This window comes from Kogia breviceps, chromosome 1 (genome assembly GCF_026419965.1).
Source record: "Kogia breviceps isolate mKogBre1 chromosome 1, mKogBre1 haplotype 1, whole genome shotgun sequence".
Classification (NCBI taxonomy): Eukaryota; Metazoa; Chordata; class Mammalia; order Artiodactyla; family Physeteridae; genus Kogia; species Kogia breviceps.
The window spans coordinates 8,979,115-8,991,965 of NC_081310.1; the positions used below are offsets into that span (position 1 = coordinate 8,979,115).

The 12,851-nt window shown below is 42.1% G+C and overlaps 1 protein-coding gene across 1 annotated transcript; it reads right to left on the bottom strand.

The window, feature by feature from the left end:
- Positions 1-5,325: 5,325 nt before the first annotated feature.
- RGS1 (regulator of G protein signaling 1) lies at positions 5,326-10,064 on the bottom strand. The gene is made up of 5 exons (XM_059041644.2): positions 9,823-10,064; positions 9,374-9,454; positions 8,892-8,953; positions 7,158-7,321; positions 5,326-6,395 (listed from the first exon to the last, which is right to left on the bottom strand). The coding sequence occupies exons 1-5, from the start codon at positions 9,957-9,959 to the stop codon at positions 6,210-6,212; spliced, it is 630 nt and encodes a 209-aa protein (XP_058897627.1). The 5' UTR covers positions 9,960-10,064; the 3' UTR covers positions 5,326-6,209.
- Positions 10,065-12,851: the final 2,787 nt, after the last annotated feature.

Consider the following 12,851-nt stretch of genomic DNA (forward strand, 5'->3'; position numbering starts at 1 on the left):
GGTTCTGTGTCCTTAGATAACTGTTTTCATCTTTTTGGTTCTACATTTGTTGATCAATAAAATGAGGTTAAGAGTGCTTATCTCAGAGTTCTGGTGTAGACTCAACAAGTTACTTGTGTATCAGCACAAACAGTTCTGTCTTTTGCTCATTTGCTTGAAACTTCAGTGGTGACCTGTCCTATAAAAGATGAAACTCACACTCTTTGGAATGGACTGTGTCTCTTCTCAGAATCTGCCCTAAACTACCTTTTGAGCTTTCCCTCTTACCCTCTCGCTTCCCCCGTATGTTCCAGCCATACTAAATAAATCACCGTTGCTGAGCACAGAGTATTTTTTTCTTGATTTCCTGACTTCTTCACAGACTGTTTCCTGATATGTTCTCACCCGCTTTCTTCCCTGGTTGGGGTTTATTTATTCTTCAAGATCCACCCCAATTATCCCTTTCCTGTGGAAAAGATGGAGAAATCAGCCAGCTAATATTATAATAAGTAAAAACGCACATTAAATATAGAACAAAAGCAAATATTCTTCCTGGATGAACAAATCTAGTGTCTATTATAATGCATTATTATTTAAGTAGCTATTTTTTTGCTAAGAAAACTTGCAGTTAAACTTTTTAGAAGGCTTGCATTTTTCACTTGAGAAGTGGGAAGCTGGTGTGTCTCTTGAGTGACATGAGAGCGTCTGTTTGGAATGTCCCTAAACTTTGGCATTTTTGTACATACTCAGCCACACGGATCCTAGACCTCTGACTCTGCTTGGAGTTGGACAGGAGAGGGAGGAAGGACGGATGAGAACATTTAATTTTGAGGTGTGATTGACACGGTCAACACAGTTTTCTAAATGTAAAAGGTGCTTACAGTGCACTGTTTCTTCTTACGTAAACCAATCAGCTCCGTAATCCCAGGAGCTTGGCTTCCCTTTCAAGCATCAAGCCAGCTGCCACAGATCTTCCCCAAATGGCAACATCCCAAATCGAGGCAAGGTCCCCATGGATTTAATAAATTTGGTTCTTTGGGGTTTGGATTCGAATTCCTAGCCTAATCTTCCATCAATTATGGGAGTTTCAAAGTAATGTAGACAATTCTAAACTATAGCACAATCCCTTTTGGCTTAAAATTTCAATTTGAGAAGATAAAATATAAGTGTGACATTTCGGGTTACTCAGGTCTTCAAATGAGACATAAGGTGATACAAACATTTAAGACACTCAACCAATTTGTTTCCCTTCTCTCTCTCTCTCTCTCTCTCTCTCTCTCTCTCTCTCTCTGCCTTCCTCCCTCCCTTCCTCCTTCCCTTTCATTTCCCTTTGGTCTGTTTTCAAATTCAAGTGAAAGGAGCCACCAGGAGGTAAATACCCAGTCAAATATTTATATAGAAACATCCATAGAAGGTTCTATATTTTGCCATGGACTTACTTGTAGAAAAGTTTCATTTAGTTTAGGCACAGAGTAAGACACACAATTTCGCCATTAGAATGATAACATTTTTAGCTTTTCAAACTGAGCAGGGCCTTCCCACGGCAGACCCCCGCTTCTCCCCAGTGCCCTCAGCCTCTTGTTTGTAGAAAAGCTTTAGCCTCCTAGGCCTTCCCTTAGTTCCAAAGAGGAAATTCAATCAGAGAAGTGAGAAAATACAGAAACAAAGGAAAACAGTCAAGCAAGATAAAATAATAGTAGTTTAGCTGTAAACTAAAGAGTCAGGGACCTTTAGTTCCCCCTCACGGGCTATAGCTAATACCCTGAGCCACGTCCTTCAGTGGTTTTGCAGATACGGACACCCCCACCGGGTGGAAGAAGTTACCTGCCTGCTGACCACAAGCATGTAGACCCAAGACTGGTTGGAACCAGAAGGCTGATGACGTTAACTCCCAATTACCTCACCATCAGCCAATCAGAAGAACGTCCATGAGCTGATCGGACACCCTGCAATCCTCACTCCTGACACTGACTTTAAAAACCCTTCCCTGAAAGCCACTGGGCAGTTTGGGTCTTTTGAGCCTCAGCTTCCTGTTTTCCTTGTTTGGCCCCATGCTGGGTGCCTCCCGGTAAACGCTGTGCTTTCCGTCACCACAACCTGGTGTCATTAGATTGGCTTTGTTGTGCATTGGGTGCGCGGATCCAAGTTTGGTTCAGTAACACTTTTAAGATCCTGGTCTCAGCAAAACAGATGGTGGTATTTCTGCAGTTGATGAGTAGTTTTTTTTTTGTTCTATAGATTGGGTTTTATGCGGTCTGGAGGAAATTCTACAATTCTCTGTATCATAGCAGTTATTTATATCTATGGTAGTTTAAATCACCATTTACTCTATTTTCCCTTCACGTTATTTCAGAATTTCTTTTTTTCAATAATAAATCATCAGAGATTCCTCCTAATATAATACAGACTGTGTTTGCACACAGAATGAAAGAAACTTGAATTTCAGTTTATCCCACATGAGCTAAATGTGTAAAGATGTACTTTTTATTAGACATCAGGGGGTCTAATTTCTACCTTCACGGATTCCTACTTTTCTACAATATACATATTATATTAGAAATAGTATAAAATACATCTGAGCAAAGTAAATTTATTTTTATTTTTTAAATGAATTGGTTTTAAATTATACATATTGTTGATTGCCACTGCTTTAATATCACAATAGAACATAGCATATGAGCTGAGAATCTTAGATGGAGCAGTTGGATCAGATTTCTCTAAACAGTAGAGCTAATCATATTTCTGTAAATGATCTAATAAAACACCCACACCGGGGCTTCCCTGGTGGCGCAGTGGTTGAGAGTCCGCCTGCCGATGCAGGAGACACGGGTTCGTGCCCCGGTCTGGGAAGATCCCACGTGCCGCGGAGCGGCTGGGCCCGCGAGCCATGGCCGCTGAGCCTGCGTGTCCCGAGCCTGTGCTCCGCAATGGGAGAGGCCACGACAGTGAGAGGCCCGCGTACCACAAAAAAACCCCCAAAAAACCAAAAAAAACACCCACACCATAGTAAACAATGCCAATGAAAATAAATGTATCTTTTCAAGTTTTTTGCAATACCTTGAATCTATGCAGCCATGGTGACAATTTTTTTTTTCATTTTGAAAATGAAGAGATGTCTTAGATGTTTGTTTTGACCATCTGTCCAAAAATTGGATGCCTTTTTTTTTTTTTTTGTGGTACGCGGGCCTCTCACTGTTGTGGCCTCTCCCATTGCGGAGCACAGGCTCCGGACGCGCAGGCTCAGCGGCCACGGCTCACGGGCCCAGCCGCTCCGCGGCACGTGGGATCCTCCCGGACCGGGGCACGAACCCGTGTCCCCTGCATCCGGCAGGCGGATTCTCAACCACTGTGCCACCAGGGAAGCCCCGGATGCCTTTTTAAAAATATATATATTTTATTTATTTATTTATTTTTGGGCCACGTTGGGTCTTCGTTGCTGCGCGCGGGCTTTCTCTAGTTGCGACGAGTGGGGGTTACCCTTCGTTGAGGTGCACGGGCTTCTCGTTGCAGTGGCTTCTCTTGTTGAGGAGCACGGGCTCTAGGCGCGCAGGCTTCAGTAGTTGTGGCACCTGGGCTCAGTAGTTGTGGCTCGCAGGCTCTAGAGCTCAGGCTCAATAGTTGTGGTGCACGGGCTTAATTGCTCCCCGGCACGTGGGATCTTCCTGGATCAGGGCTCGAGCCTGTGTCCCCTGTGTCGGCAGGTGGATTCTTAATCACTGTGCCACCAGGGAAGCCCCTGGATGGCTTTTTAACACGGCATCTTATCAAGACAAAGACCAGAAGCATTCATTTTATGACCAGTGTGTGTATTGGGCCGTTGCACTTCTACCGCTTCACAGTTTGAAGGGCCTGGACTATTTAATATGACAGTGGTGCTAGAAATAGGAGCAGAGCTTCTTGTGTTTATATGGACTTGGTTCCCCTCTGGTTTTCATTGAAAATAACTACAGAGCGGTGTAAGGCATTAGAAAGCCTTTATAGCAGAGTAATTCTACCTGGGCCTTGAAGAATTGGTTGGACTTTGAAAACTGGAAGGAGGTAGGAAAAGGCATTTTAGAGAGATAGTAGATTAACCAAAGGGTAGTGAAGGCCAGGACCCCTTCAGGAAAAGGCAGTTGATCCAGAGCGATGTCAAGGTAGGAAGGATACCTAGAGGGGGAGTAAGACGAATTATACCCTGAAGGTCTCACCGGGAGTGTTTTGAATTCCATAAAGGGAAATTTGAACTTTATGTTGTATGTCATGGGAAACGACAGGGCCAAATCTGTGTCTCAGAAGGTGATGTTTGTGGCTCTTTAGAGGACGGATTGAAGATGGATTGAAGAGAAGAGGCTGGAAAGAAAGAAAACAAGTTGCATGAATGAGCAGTCAGTGAGAGACTGCGCTAGCGCAGGGTGGACAGAAAGAGAGCAAGTGACATACCAACTGCACACATTAATTGTCGGAGGAGGACTGCGGGAATTTGGTGACGGCATGAGTAAGGGAGAGAGTGGTGATGATGGTGATTAAACTGGATCCCCTTCCTGAGCCTCTTTCAATATTTTGACCTGCTAATCATAGAATTAAGCTTACGGTAGAGGCAATTTGGACTTTGTCCCGTGGAAATTCAAGAATAGTACTTTTATAACCTATCTCCGTGTTGCCCCGTGTCACTGCTGTGTGCCTGATGATAGGCCAGCCTGTGCTGGGAATGCCCGGAGTATTACCCTGTGATGGCTGATTACTCAGTAATATATGGGGCACGGGAGCACGGGGAGACACAGCTATGCGGGCCGTGCTGGGACATGCATCGTCTTGATCACCCTTCCGTAGATGATCCTGCAGAGCAGGCGTACGTTCCTGCTTAGGTAACGCCTAGGACTGATGAGGACTTGAGGATTTAGGAAATGCCTTCTGGTCACTGGAGGCAGCGTCACACACGAGAGGCAGCACGGATTGTGTGGGGAGGAAATTTTTGTGTAATCACCGGCAGTGGGGCTGTCTCTTAACCCCGGGATTTCCAACCCTGGATAACCAGGGCATCTCGAATCGCCTGGAATTTACTCTTAAAATATAGAGTCTCGTGCTCTGTCCCTTGGGGATTCTGATTCAGTCAGTCTGGGATAGGGCCCCAAAATTGGTATATTGTTTAACTTTCTAGGTAGTTTTGATAGCTAAATTTGGGAAGTAGTGACTTAACCTTACTAGTCTCAGCTTTCATAGGATTGCTATGAACATTAAATGAGAAAATACATCTGGCTTGTATAAACTTTAAATCACAATAAATTATTAGTTGTTAATTAGATGACTTCTTGAAATAAAATTTCTATCCCTCTTTAAAAGACTTCTTCAATTTCTCATCAGTTTGAAGCTTGACTGTATGAGAGCGTATTATATTTGTTTGATCTTTATACATTGTGATAGCAGAGAGAAAACTAATGAATTCTGTCCAATACATACACGTAATACATAAAATATAAGATTAACTGGATGATAGTTTCAGATGTCGAAGAGGTGATAGAAAGTAGAAGACCCTTGCTTACATTTTTGTGAAATCTGAAAAATAAATGCCAGTTTTTAAAGATGGCAAGGAGATGTAAACAGAAATTGCTTCTATGTTTTTAAGACAAAACTCACGTTTATTATTGACACTGTGATAATTTAATTTATGCATATATTCTGACTTCCCAACTTTAAGGCAATAGCTTAAGTTAAATACATTGTTCTCCTCATTTCTTTCAATCCCAAAACACTCAAACAAACAAACCAACACTGAAAAACTTTGTGTCAGTAACAGAAATGGTGATTTTGAAGCACATCTCAAATAGTCATCCAAGTAAAAGAGATTTCAGCAGCTCAATACAACCTCTGTATAACAATATGCAGCATAAATGTCAGTTGACCTTGAAGCTTATAGCATGTTTTCACCAGTTTCAAAACCCTTATTCACAGTCTCTGCATAGCAAGCATTACCTGGCCTTCTCAGTTCTGAGGGATGTTCTAATACGTAGGTCCACAGTATTTTATGACAGTACCACAGTATCTCCTTCCTTCTACCATCACTAAATTTTCATCTCACGCTTCTTCAGCCCTGAGCCTGGATAACTTCCATGTCAACCTGTCCTGAGTCGTGGGTCCTTCCCGTGGATCTGTGAGTCATCCAAAAAGGCCAAGGTGTTCCCCCAGGGAGCCATCCTGGTACATTCCTTCTGTACTTGATACCATCTTCAATCCCCTCCAGCCGGCACCAGTCACTTTAGACTATTAGCCTGAAGGTCATTCAGAAGATTTAAGTATATATTTGATTTGAGGAACCTGGGATAGGAGTCCTTTTCCATAAGAGTATATATGACTTTTTGGGCTTCATCAAAACACGTGGGTGTTGGTGCTTTAATCCTCTTGGCTGTAGATTCTCGAGTGTGAAAGTCAATATTGATCTAAAAAGAAATCCTCATCAGTTCATATGCACTTCCAATGTATTGCATATTTTATGATGTCACTGTTGTTTTTGAAGCACCTCAAGACAGTGGCTTTAAACCCTCATTTCAATCAGCTCAAATATCTCTGAATGCCTATTCTAAGCATACCTTATCCTAGGTGTGGAAGAGTTAAAAAGAAATAGAACAAAAAAGCAGAACTATCTTTGCTCCAAGTTAGCTCATAATATCTTTGGGAGGTGCAAAAGAGGCAGACATTCTTTTTTAAATATCTGTATAAGGTGATATGTGCATCAGAAAATGTGATGTGCAACGTTTAAGATTTACAGGAGGAGAGGACACTTTGTGCAGATGTTTGCTGCTTGAACCAGGAATATTTGACGGGAAGTGGGCATGACTACTAAGTGGAAGGAACTATTTCTGCTGCTGCAATCCATGTATTGCACTCATCTCTACTTTATCCTAACCCAAAACGAGCTAGCTCATTAAGGACCCCCTGACATGCAGTTCGGGTCAGTATCACCAGTACTCCTTAGCCCACCCCATCACATTAGCTTGTTTTACAAAATCAATCTTTCATCCGGTCTCTTCACCAATGTAGAAATTTAGATTATCATTGCACTGAACTATATGAATACACTTAAATGCATAGCAGTGAAAATCATAATACTCAAAAGGATTTCGTCTTGCTAGTATGTTGAATCTTAGTCTACATCTAAGTTTCTTTACATATAAACCGAGGGTGGTGAACTAAATACTCACTTGTTTGGCAGCATCTGACTGCACAAAAGCTTTATAGATTTTCTCCGCTTTGCAATGCAAAAGGTCAGACTCTGTTTTTTTATAGTCTTCACAAGCCAGCCAGAATTCAATATTCTCCTCACTGAACTCAGACTTGAGGAAATTCCCAAAGACGTCTTGACCAGCTAAAAAGAAAGGGTGAGGGGTGAGATAAATTAATTGGGCCAATAAATGAATAACTTGAAGACACGTACAAGAAAAGTACTGTGGCATATTCTCTGCGTACAAAGGGGGAGAGGTGGACGCTGCTGAAATGGCTGTGTCGCCGTTTGTAGAGATGGGGAGGCCTTAGGGACCCCTTCGTTTACAGTCTGTCCGGGGTCAGACACGCTTGTCACAGGCACACAGCTGCCTAGTGGTGGCCGAGAGACTGCTTCCCTTCCGTCTGCTGTTACATTACAATTCTGCTCTGCAGGTTACAGAACAGTCTCTTTTCTTCCACTACCAGCTCAGCCAGAGTGCAGAGTATTTTAGGGAATCAAATGTTGACAGAAGACATGAACATCATGTTCATCATTAACGAATATAATTTCTCTATCCAACTCGTATAAGTCAAAAGATGTGAGGTGCGCTGCTTGGGTTGCCTAGTGTTACTGAGGCTTTTCAGGGGCCGTTTCTATAGCACCGTTCGGCTGAATCGTAACCTAAGTCAGGTAAGCAACAGATGAGCCAGGCTGAACTACTTGGTCCCCACGTGAGGCTCCGTAGGCTGTTTTTGGGGAGAAGGGGATCCGCTCACCCCGGACCGGGACAAGCTGCCCATCTCTGGCCCTGAGCGAGGTCCTGATCCCAGCGGGATCCCAGTGCACATGATGGGGGCCAAGACAGGCCGGTCTCACGATCAGCAACTCCCCGGGAGACTCTGTGTTTAAAAAGTCTCTCTAGGGCTTCCCTGGTGGCGCAGCGGTTGAGAGTCCGCCTGCCGATGCGGGGGACGCGGGTTCGCGCCCCGGTCCGGGAAGATCCCACGTGCCGCGGAGCGGCTGGGCCCATGAGCCGTGGCCGCTGCGCCTGCGCGTCCGGAGCCTGTGCTCCGCGGCGGGAGAGGCCACAGCGGTGAGAGTCCCGTGTAGTGCAAAAAAAAACCAAAAAACAAAAAAAAGTCTCTCTATCATATCTGTGTTATAACGTGTCATGTTATAGATGATGCAGTTTTCTGCTGTGTGTCTCAACTGCCTTCAAGGCAGCAAGGCACTGTGTCTTTACCCTTGAGTCCTCGGTGCTTCTAAAATGCCTGCACGTTAAATGCCTGGGCCGAATGAGTGACAACGCATGTATGAATGGAAAAAGTTATTAATTGACTGAGTGAATACTACTCCTTGCCTCCGGTGGTACAAAAATACATCCTTTAGGTAGCTTTCAGAATAGCGGTTCACATGTGGAGATGTTTGGTTTACTTCTTAAAACTTTAAACGTCAGAACCCCATCATAAGTTAAAATTTTGCTCCTATAACGATCCATGGAAACAGCTAGTTGCCTTGGCACATTTTTTCCAAAGCACAGTAGCAGAACTGAGTGCCGAGTCAACATGCCACGAGGAGGCATGATATGCTGAAGCTATCAGTGCTACAGAACAGCTAGAGTACAGCTTTTCACACACCCTCCCATCCAGAATACTATATTTTAACAAAGCCGTGCAATCTGTTAGCATACGGAGATAAACCCGGAAACATTCAGTAGCTAATCTGTACTTACTTTGGTTGGCAAGAAGTTTTTCCAGAGATTCAGACCACTGCTTCACTTCCTCAGCACAGAGTCTACAGGGGATGACAGTTACATAAATTAGGGTTGTTTTTTTTTATGTGTAAGCGCAAATGAAATCAGAATGGCTGCTGCATTTTGATAACTTCACAAACTAAGACTCTACTTGTAATAAATTTTATTAAAATTTATCTATAAGAAAACAAAAATTTGTTTAGAATTACTATCATTTTGAAAATATCTGCCAATAAAATGTGAAAAATATCCAAATGTACTCCCAACAGTATAGTAAGTAGCAAATATATGCATGTACATCTGTATTTAATTTACATTGGTACTAATGCAGCTAAATCTTACTAGGCTTGTTCCTTAAAAGAAACGAAGTCCATTATGTGTAGTATTACTGCCTTGCTAGAATACAGAGCTAATGCACAGGCCACTTATATAGTGATAGTTCCGTATATTAGAGTACATACAGGTCCTTGGACTTGGAAGGTTTCATTCCAGATTCCAGATGTGGGATCATAGATCTCAGGTATGCTTTCACATCCATTCCACTACAAAAGACACAAAAGTAAATATTCATATTTCTTCAGAAGAATACATTTTATTTGTTAAAAAAAAAAAAGAGCATGAAGCAAACTTCTCCAAGGAATAAGGCCATAATAAAAATAGATGATACAACATATTGCTATATTAAGAGTAAAGCAATTTTTATGAGCCAAAGCCTAGAAAAATTCCCACCTCATTTAATGCCCTGTCCTGATTCATTTTTAAATACAACTGAATATACTTGTAACTCACAGCAGGTCATTGCCCCGATCTAGGTAAACTAAAGGCTCGTATTTTCTTCCATTTGTCCATTTTCAATTGGTCTGCCATTAAGGATCATCTAAGTCAAAATTTGCACAGTTAATGAACTTACAAAGTCTTTGGCCTCCTTTTTTGTGTTTTGTCGTCTAGAAGCGAATGATCAGTTCCTTTCAGTTCCTTTGGATTAGCAGAGAGGAACACACCTGGCATTTTGTCTAACCTTGGCGTGGAGATGGCTGCTGCTCGCATGGTCCTCAGAAGGCAAATATCTGCTAGTCCACGGCTCTGCTGCTTTATATAGTGACGGCTCACAGGCCCTTGCCGTTCAAACGAGTCTGTTTATCAAGTGATGTTACCACAGACACTGGAAGTTTCCCCTTTCTTGGTGTGTTGTGACGTGTATCTTGAAAAAAAAAAAAGCACACAGTGATGTTTTGTGGTTGAAACTTAACCAAATGTGACTAGGTCACTTGATTCTATAGAAAGAAAGAAAATTGGACCTACAGAGGTGCACACACATATACCACATGTCTAAAGCCTCAGCAGGATCAGTCTTTGGTTCTAGGGGGTGCTTGTTTCTTCATAAAAACTGCATATTTCAATGAAATGTTTCATTTGGTGGATTTATTGTATCACACAGACTAGCAATGGGTGCTCTCAGGGCTTTGGATAGTCCTTGACTATAAAATTCATTTGATTACAGTATTTTTAAAAGGGTTTTATTTTTCTTTCAGAAAGCAATGTAAAGTAAACAAATACTTTTTCTTTTTATTCGTGCAGTGCACACATCTGGTAGGAAAGAGAGTCATGAGAAGTTACCTTAACTTTTCCCTACTCCAAACCTCATCCCTTATTTCCGTGGCAAGAAATTTTCATGTTACTGTTTTCCAGGGTGTGTGCTGAACACTCTACTGCTGATATACAAGATGATTTTAAGGGGTGCATGAATTTTCATATTTATTAGAAATATAACTAATGTATCAAACTGGGTTTTTTTGTATATTACCGCTTAGGAAAGGAATAAGGTAAAATAAAAACAAAACTATAAACATAAAAGTATAGTTAACACAAAAATATGACATAATATGTAAATACACTGATACAAAAGAATTACACAGTATCAGGAGAAAAACTACTCATGGTAAAAATAAGAATATATTTGGCCAGGCCAATATTGTACTTCTTTTTTTTTTTTTTTGCGGTACACGGGCCTCTCACCGTTGTGGCCTCTCCCGTTGCGGAGCGCAGGCTCCGGACGTCCAGGCTCAGCGGCCACGGCTCACGGGCCCAGCCGCTCCGCGGCATGTGGGATCTTCCCGGACCGGGGCACGAACCCGTGTCCCCTGCATCGGCAGGCGGATTCTCAACCACTGCGCCACCAGGGAAGCCCCAATATTGTACTTCTTAGGTGACGATCTTCCAAATTTCGGTAGTATCTCTGGAGAGATATAGTCTAGCTTTAATTAAAATTAAGAATTAAAATAAAAACCCAAGGAAATAGATGACTAATCACTGATCAGGGTAGAGGGGCTAGTGCAATATAAGCTCGTACAGAGTTTGTATATAGAATGTGGTTTATTTATAGAGTGTCCAGTTTAATTTAAACCTGTGTCGGTTTTTACCCCTGAAAAGACAAAACAAATTTTACTCAGAGAAGCTTCTGAAGGTATTAGGTAAACCTAACAAAAGGGAATTTTCCTGTCTTAGTTCTCTCTTCAGGATAAAAAATATTTGAAGGAATCACATTTACATTTAAAAATGTACTTACTACACAGGCATGCACAAATATTATGCTGTATGTAGTAAGCATCAGTTGATGTTCGAAAGATAATGTGATACACTTAGGAAGAGAACTAGTGAGACAAGTTGGCCACTTTGGAAGTTACCCAGACAAAAATGATGGGGTTCAGAGACGGATGAATAAAGGCATTTGTTTGCACGTTTCTTGTGGTTCAATCCATACTTACTTTTCTGTTAAAATCTTCAGCCTTGCTCATGTTTATTTATTTAATAACCTCTAATTCCTCTGGATAATTTTGGGTAGGTTATGTTAGAGAAAAATGATTTAAAGTTTATTTGTAAAGGCCACTATTATTACTATCCAGATATACTGATAATTTCCAAAGCATGTTTCAGCAACAGTAGTCCCTTTGGATGTTAATAAGTACGATAGGACTGTGACACCAGCAGCAGCAAAGGTTCTGGGGCCACGTAAGTTTGGGAAATGTTGGGTTAAAATTGAATAATTGATCAGTGCTGATCTTCTGAGAACCTTGACTATGTTAGTGCACGTTTGTCAGCCTCTAAAAGGAGGGTGGAATGTGCCGCAGTGTCTTAACACGTCTGAGAGCTGAACTCTCAGTAAGTAGGGAAAATAGTTGGCAGAAATAATGTTCCCTTGACACCACGTTAGGAAGCTGTGGTCTGAGAATGACATAAATATTTGCCTCTTACATATTAATAACTCCTTAAACCTCCCACCTTTTGCTACCTCAATATAGACTTTCAAGCTCAAGCATTTGCAAGCAATTACGATAGTGAGCTTCAAAGCCCCAATGGAGAATGAAGCTCCATCAGAAATGCACAGTGGCACAGTAACGCAGCTGCTGTTTCAAAGGCTGCTTGAAAGCACCTGCAAAGCCTGTATGTACCAGAGCTGGGCAAATCTGGAGAAGCTATAGCAGTAAGGCTGATAAGTCCGGGGCAGGGCACTGAAGTTTCCTATCAATCACACGGAGTGTCACTGTCTGGTTCCTTTTTGTGAAAATCATTCAGAAAAGACAAGTGATCAAATAGTATCTTTACTGAAGCAATGGCTTTGGTTGGAACTGTAGAGGACTTGACAAAAGCCAATACAGTAAAGAGTGGCTCTTACAAACATAATCTTGTTTGTACAATTTTTCTGTGAAATTGTGTTTTTTCTTTTTTAATAAATTTATTTTATTTTTATTTATTTATTTTTGGCTGCGTTGGGTCTTCGTTGCTGCGCGCGGTCTTTCTCTAGTTGCGGCGAGCGGGGGCCACTCTCCGTTGCGGTGCGTGGGCTTCTCCTTGCGGTGGCTGCTCTTGTTGAGGAGCACGGGCTCTGGGTGCCTGGGCTTCAGTAGTTGTGGCACATGGGCTCAGTAGTTGCGGCACGTG

Excerpts from the sequence above, each read along its gene's own strand:
- RGS1 (XM_059041644.2), bottom strand. The coding sequence starts at position 9,959 with ATGCGAGCAGCAGCCATCTCCACGCCAAGGTTAGACAAAATGCCAGGT. Across the intron at positions 9,455-9,822 it reads AAAAGGAGGCCAAAGACTTT|TGGAATGGATGTGAAAGCAT; the intron begins GTAAGTTCATTA and ends TGTCTTTTGTAG. Across the intron at positions 8,954-9,373 it reads CCTTCCAAGTCCAAGGACCT|ACTCTGTGCTGAGGAAGTGA; the intron begins GTATGTACTCTA and ends CATCCCCTGTAG.